This window comes from Cibotium barometz, chromosome 32, assembly GCF_041138505.1.
Source record: "Cibotium barometz isolate CiBa-2024 chromosome 32, ASM4113850v1, whole genome shotgun sequence".
NCBI lineage: Eukaryota > Viridiplantae > Streptophyta > Polypodiopsida > Cyatheales > Cibotiaceae > Cibotium > Cibotium barometz.
In genome coordinates, this window is record NC_141077.1 from 39,346,934 (window position 1) to 39,354,778 (window position 7,845).

General features: G+C 38.3%; 1 protein-coding gene and 1 long non-coding RNA gene across 2 annotated transcripts; both read left to right on the forward strand.

The window, feature by feature from the left end:
* Positions 1 to 814: 814 nt before the first annotated feature.
* On the forward strand, positions 815 to 2,643 carry LOC147620185 (uncharacterized). The gene is made up of 3 exons (XR_015261798.1): positions 815 to 898; positions 2,180 to 2,248; positions 2,385 to 2,643. It is a non-coding gene; the product is annotated as an uncharacterized LOC147620185 (long non-coding RNA).
* A 192-nt stretch (positions 2,644 to 2,835) lies between these two features.
* LOC147620186 (uncharacterized) lies at positions 2,836 to 4,771 on the forward strand. The gene is made up of 6 exons (XM_086772595.1): positions 2,836 to 3,155; positions 3,260 to 3,470; positions 3,560 to 3,691; positions 3,866 to 4,341; positions 4,427 to 4,487; positions 4,685 to 4,771. Exons 1-6 carry the CDS (start codon positions 2,836 to 2,838, stop codon positions 4,769 to 4,771), a joined length of 1,287 nt encoding a protein of 428 aa, XP_086628721.1.
* The last annotated feature ends 3,074 nt before the right edge of the window (positions 4,772 to 7,845 follow it).

Sequence of the window (7,845 nt, forward strand, 5' to 3'; positions counted from 1 at the left end):
CCAAAATACCCCTTTCGTCGACGAAAGGGGTATTTTGGCCTTTCATTTTCTTAAAAAAATTAAAGAAAATGAAAGGCCAAAATACCCCTTTCGTCGACGAAAGGGGTATTTTGGCCTTTCGTTTTCAATCTTCAACGCCGCTCTGCCTCCCTCGCCCTCGCCCTTGCTCTGCATCGCGGTATACAAATCATCAAGGCCTTGCTCTGCCTCCCTCGACGTCAACCTCGCCCTCGCCCTTGCTCTGCCTCCCTCGACGTCAACTGCCTCCCTCGACGTCAACCTCGCCCTCGCCCTTGCTCTGCCTCCGCATTAGAGAGCGTGTAGACGAGCCTAGGTCTCACTAGAGATACCTGAGTCGTCGCCGACTCCCGTTGTGGGAGATTGACGCGCTTGACCAGGTTAAGCCAACGTCAAGTCCCTTGACGTCAACCTCGCCCTCGCCCTTGCTCTGCCTCCGCATTAGAGAGCGTGTAGACGAGCCTAGGTCTCACTAGAGATACCTGAGTCGTCGCCGACTCCCGTTGTGGGAGATTGACACGCTTCACTAGGTTAAGCCAACGTCAAGTCCCTCGACGTCAACCTCGCCCTCGCCCTTGCTCTGCCTCCCTCGACGTCAACCTGTGGACGGACGGCGTCTCTTACACTCTCTCTAGCATTTAGAAGGCTAGTGCTGTGGCTCCTTGTTGTGCTTTATTTACAATGTTTTTATTTATGCGGGTTCTTCTTACTTGGATGTTGTTTTTTGACCTTTTTCTTAGAAGTATACTACGCAAAAGAATTGGTTGATATGTGTCTTATCATTTTGTCTTTCCAGCTGGATTGTTTTCATGCATTGCGGCGCAGTGATCCACTATTCGTTTCTCCAACAGCTCTTTTACAACAAGGACTTTCTCCCCTTGTAAGCTTTTCAATTAATGCTGGACTTTTTGATTAGGGAAGATCTTAATGCATCATTGACATAAAATGTTTTCTAAAAAGCAACTTTGGGTTTTAGCTCATTTGGAAGTACTTATATTCAATGTCTTCAAAACTTTTCTATGTAGGTGGCAATAGGTTTTTATCAAGCAGTCAAGATTGTGTCTTCACCCAGAGCTCTAGTTGTGTACATGTACTTTTTTTTCTCTCTCTTGTAGATCCTTCTGTAGTGGTGGCTTGAAGGCAGCTTGGTCTCCCGCCTGAAGGCAATACAATTAGATGATTACAACCAATCCACTAATGAAGAGTCAATATTTTTTCAACTATAGTATCCATACTACAAGGCTCCTTTTACTTAGATAAAGGGCCGCACTCATACATACTAGGAGAGTTATAACGTTACCTCATTGATTCAAAAGATACTTTGGCACTCATACATATCCCACTTCTTTTAGTTGTCCTTACATGGTGGCCTCCCCATTATTTAGTGGAGAGCTATTTTTGGTGCAGACCCTAGATGCCCGGTAGCTTGTAAGATAGTACAACATTGCATATGGGGGTGTAGATCTCCTCAAAGGATTTTGGGCTTAGCATATATAAGTAGATTGAGGAGAGATACCATACATGTTACTTAGGGTGCTTGAGACGAGGAGGATATACATGAGTTTTGTCCAAAACAAGAAGCCACAACTCATATCTATGAACATGTAAGCATATCAAAAGTTTAGTGATCTTTCATCTCTTAGATTTACAAGTATGATTGAAACAGAAACTCAAATTTAACTTCTTCTTTATTGTAAGTGCAATTAATACTTTTAAGCTTAATTTTAATAGTAAGTTTTCTAGATCCATGATTATAACACTCAGTTAATGATATTTTTAGACATTCCATTTCAATGCATACAAAATGATTACCACCAAACAACACTTTACCAAAATCTAACTTTATAGCTCAGGAATGAATTACAAGAGTTATTATGCTTACATGAATGATTTCATTTTATCTCATGTGACCTAAATATAACATGTTAAAACTGGGAAAGGCATATTATGATATGTCCATCAAATGATATTGACATATGTACGCATAGTACTTGGAGATTTTTTGCTTCCCTTTTAGACACATGCACTATTATGAAAATAAGGCAAGGAGACGAGGAGGCCTTAGGAGACACAACACTATTCGAGATATTGTACGCTTTTAAGGTTAATAACTTGTTCTTGTATGCTTAATAACTTTTTCTTGTATGCTTTTGTTGTCCAGCTAGTCTCCTCAAGCCCCATCATCTCGTCAAGTGCAACTTCAATTAGCAGCATCACGATCAAGCTTCAGGTATTTTCTATTTTGAAGCCTCTTGGGGTTTCTTTGTATGCTATTGAAGTAATGCTAGGACTTAATTGACCTTGTAAGTCTATTCTATGCCATGTGATGACTTCTTTTTTTAAATGCATCTTTGTCACATTGGCAGGATGGTAAAATTAAGAACTTCTGAGAGGAGGGGGAGAGGTGGAAGAGGAGAACGAGGAGGCAAGAGAGGTGGAAGGACAAGTAGCAAGAGAAGTTTGCAAGTGGAATCTACACCAAATTTAGAGATTCAAAAAGAGGTTGAAATTGAAGTTGAAGAGGATAAGGAGATGGAAGACTTTGAAGACACTACTATAATTGTGGAGGAATCTTCTAAGAAGAGAAAGAAAGAGGATAAACAACTAGATGAGGAGTTTGAGCAAGAGTTTCCTGCTGCACTTGATATTGGCCAAGGGAAGGATGTTATTGAATCTCTTGCAGTCAATCCTGGAAAGATTGCTCCCTTGATCCCATTATGTCGTTGTGTTGTAAACACAAGAGTGAGAGGCCTACGAACTGATATGGATAGCCTAAAGCAAGCTCTAGAGGCAGAAAAATATATTCAATAGAAAGGAATGTTTATTTTATCTACAACACTTTTGGATGGTGTTTCACAAGAGGTGACAGATGAAATTGAACAATCATGGGATTCTTGTTGGAGGGATGTAAATGCAGAATTTGAGGCACAGATTGTTGATGATGCTGATTGGTCATTTTTGTCTCGAAAGATGTTTTTTGTGTGGGAGGGGAATCACCGTACTGTTGCATGGATGTCTCTAATTGAGGAGAAATTCAAGACATCAAAGGCATGGCATATTCGAGTTTTAGCAAGTTTTATTACTCCAGAGAAAGAAACAGAAATGAAGCTAATAGCTGCTCTTCAAAGGTTCAATCTGTAAGTGCGAGTTCTTACTTATATGTGTTACCTTTTTTCGAGCTTTTAAGGGTTTTGTGAACAATTCTTAATATGTTTGAAGCTATGTATTTTTTATTTTTCAGCCTTAATGAAACAGCAATTATTAAAACACATCTCAAGGATTATTTGTTCAACACGAAGACAATGTGTTCATGTGATGAGAATGAGTACTTATCACTTTTTTCTGAGGAAGAAAAAAAGACACTTGAAAAGCATAGGGCAAATGAAAGCAGTAAAGGATCAAGTACTTGGTATCCTTTGACATCTCTGATGCTAGGGAGAATGGTATTTGCAGTAAGTTTCATACCATTTGTCATGGATGTCTTTTAAATTAGAACTAACTAATTCATTGTACTCATTCATCTCTTTGGAATATATTTTAGCCACTATACAAGCAAGATTATGAGGCAAAGCTAAAGGAACTTCAGCCAAATTTGAGTGTTGCTGATATGGAGAAATCACTTAAAAGTATTCGAAAGGATGTGAATCTCAAGTATGGTCGAAAAATGATCAAGGTATGGTTAATTTAATGATTCTTAACATAAAGTTGACTTTTTAAAGTGTTCAAGTGTTTTTTGAGATTGGTCATATGATCTTTGTTTACAAAATGATCAAGGTATGGGATATGCATGTATTGTATGATTAAAAAATACAGTTGAGTGACGATTGCATGTACTGTTTATATGTAGATTCTGTCTATTGTCAAACCAACAAATGGTGAAGATTGGTTTAATATCTTGTGGAGCCTCCCATTTGATGATAAATCATCCATTGTCACATTGGAAAAGTTGTATAACATCTCCATTGCAAAAGTCTCAAAGGAGACACAACTAGCAACCCTCAGAATCTTAGGGTCAGATTCAAATTTGAGAACAAGTTATGGGATGCCAAAAGCTGATAGAGAATTCATAAAGTGGATGGCGAAAGAGGCATGGATGGATCAGTTGCTTTGTGAATCTGAGAGGTTACTCTCTCAGGTCTTGGTTGCTAGTCAACAAGCTAGCTTTGTGCTTCCTCAAGATCCTACGTTGAGAGAGTATTTTGGGGAAATACAAGCAATGAACAGACTTGAACTTTATGAAGATTTAAAGGATTCAATGACTGTTGCTACAGCTGCAACAGGACAAATGGAGATGACGAGGGCATCTCGACGATTGGTATTTAGGTAAGCAATACATGTTTTTTCCTTTTCAATTAAAAATCCATCCTTAAGTATTTTGCTTTTGTACTAAGACTCTTATTGTATGCAGATTCTTGCAATCCTTAAAAGCTGTTGGTAAGATTGAAAAATTGTTGCCCATATCTGGAGAGGTGCATTGGAGAAGGCTCCATGCATGATGTTGTACTTCTTGGAGTTCTTGTGTCCAATTTCTGGACATGTGGTGGACTTAGGTGCTGGGACTAGTTCTATGCAAAAAGCATGCGTGCATTCTGGGAGAGCATGCTTATCTATTGAGAATGATCCTGACATTTGCAATTCTATATTGCAACCATTTTTGGATGGACAGAAAGGAAAGGGAAATGTGTTAAGCAACTATGGGACTCTAAATGATTCCGAAGATGTGGAAATGGTTGTTAATCTTCCAGACGACTAGTAAGTATGTTACTCTCGTGTTTAATCTTTTTAAACTTATTTGTTGGAGAATATTATTATCAATGAGGCATTGATATTGATTGATCTATTTTAGCTTTTTGCCTTCTTATGCAGGTGCTATGGTTGAGATGATGTGTAATGACATTGCATTCAATGCCCCCATCAAAGAGAGAAGGCATCGTCGCAATATCTATGTGGATGACATTAGTAAAGAAGATTGAGTCTAGTTATTTGACATGAGTTTTTCCCTTCAAGCATTGAGTCTAGTGATTTGACATGAGTTTTTCCCTTCAAGCAATTCATTTTGCTTGTGATGCCCTAGTATTGAACATGCATAACTTTTGTGGTGTCTTACACCTATTTCATTTGCTAGAGATGTAGTAATCATATTGAAGAACTATTAGTACATCATGTGAGTACCCACCATGAATATTAATCTCAATATCGCATATTCAATTTTGAGCATGTTGGTTTCATAAAACTTTTTCTATTTGCTAGAGATGTGATAATCATGTCATATCTTAATTAAGGTTTGCATGTCAAAACTATGAGTTGTGTACAAATGATCATCATGGTGAATTGAATCTTGAAGTATCTCCTTGCAACTAATAAATGTTTCGGCATAGATGCATGCAAATTTGCACCCTAAATTCTTCACCATGTGACTTGCAATCATTTCATCATCACTATCTATCATGGTAGTATGAATGATAGATGATGTAGGTGGAGGGTGTTGAAATGAAGTAGACATGAAAAGTAGTTTTGTGAATAAAGGGATCTTATAAGCCCTAAATACTATTGGAAAGAAATGTAATTAAATGTATATAGCATCTTTGTAGGGTAGTTTTATGACTAAAGGGTGTGTGATGTTAGCGGCATCTTTGTGGGGTAGAAATGTATATAGTATCTTCTTGGGGTAGTTTTATGACTAAATGGTGTGTGATGTTATGATAAAATTGTCTACGAAATCACAATATAGGCCATGCTCAGAAAAATGTGCTCAGACCAAGACGCTCAGAGAAAAGACATACCCATGGGGTAGGAAGTCTAGGTTTTTTAGGGCACCCACTGTCAGGAATCCCAATTCAAGATACCTATCCGCCTCCCAACATACACAACATATGAAGTAGTGGTGACATCCACTAGGAATTTTGTATTCCCAAGAATGCTAGAGGTAAGATATGCATAAAGTATATTGCAGAGAGTCCAAGTAAGATTCAAAACCTCAAAATGAGAAGGACAAGGAGATCCAAGAGAGCAAATAGGTTGGCAAAGGTTCAGCTAAGAGAATGGCTAGCTCAAAGGGAAGAGAGGTGAAGCTCTTTGCCAACAAGTAAAATGAAGAAAGTACAAGTGAGTAGCAACCCTAAATAATGGATGAAGTTGCTTATATACTATGTAACCCTAAGGTGTCCATTCACACCTGGATAGCCATGGAAAAACCCTAGTGGGATAAAAGTTCCCAAGGCATCAGTACATGGCCTCATTGTAGTATACCATAAATATGTAACATGTACGATGTTATATTCATTGATGATATCACACTAAAAAAGTGTGGGTTTACTTCATGAAGAAGAAAAGTGAGGTGTTTTCTCACGTTTAGATATTTAAAGCCTTAGTTGAGAAGGAAAAAGGTATGAAGATCAAATGCCTAAGATCAAATGATAGGGGAGAATATTTCTAAATGAGTTCAGTGATTTCTTAGAAAATTTGGGAATCAAGGCAATTCACATGTAGGTACACTCCATAAACAAAATGGCATTGCAAAAATGAAAAAATAACACATTGCCAAAAGTTCTTCGTGCCTTGATGTTTAAAAAGAATATGCTGAATTTTTTTTGGGTTGAAGTAGTAGAGCAACTTCTGTTTACACTATGAATGGACACCCACTTCCTGTTCATGGCATCTGAACATAAATTTATAGGCATAAAACTATATGTGTCTCCATTGAAAGTGTTTAGATGTATTGCATATGTACATGTTTTTCATGAAGTGAGAAGAACCAAGTTGGATCCAAAGGTAGAGATGCATCTTCATTGTTGGTAATGCTTTGGAGCAAAAAATTTACAGATGTTATAACCCTACCACTTATGATATGCGAGTAAGCAGAGATGTTGTCTTTGATGAGATAAGTAGCAACTAACGATGTAGATGTAAGAAGTGTTGATGTTGTCTCACATATATAACAACCAACCTACTGCTGTGCAGGTACTTAGTGGACCTAGAGAGTCCTCTTTAGCAGTGTATCTAGTGTTAGTCTATGGTCAGGAAGGTTGAGGACAGATGCAAGGAATAAAGATGCATCATTTAGTGGTACTATAAGTTCTAGTACACATGTACCATGCAAGGGGAAGGAAAAGGTAGATAAATACTTTGTGCCTTATTTGTCAGTATGTCACTCTTATATGGATGGTGCTCTAGTGGCTCTGGCCAAAGCCTTAATGAGGAGATTAGCATTCTGCCAACAATGGTTACTCCTGGTGCACATGGAGAACAAGGGTTATTTAGAGCACACTGGGCACTACTGATATACGAGCATAGCATTGGTGTGAGAAGCTTGTTACTCTATCAGTGGTGGTTACTCTTGGTGCATGGAGAACCATGGTTTCTTCAAGGACACCCGACATAGTGATCTATGTGTATGTAGGTCTACTCAAGTTAGATAACCTATTGGATATAATGGATATACATCCCATAATTATTCTTACATGGTTAAAGCAATATAGGAGATAGGCTTCATTCTCTGCACATTCACATGTCCAATTCTTTTATGCCAAATGTCTGTGTCTGCAACAATTCCTGAACCATTTGCAAACATCGCAGCACTCACTTCAAGCATGTTTACATTCAATGTAAACATTCTGCCCACTCTATTGCCTTTTGCAACCAACCTGCACTTGTCTTTAAAGTCTTCAACATAACAACCATCAGGGCTAAACCGAACCCGCAAACCCTGCTCAGTCATCTGGCCAACTGAAACTAGATTCTTTGTTATGTTCGGAACATGAAGTACATCTGCAAGGTACTTCACTTTGCCATCCTACATAGACAATGGCACATCTCCAACATGGGCAA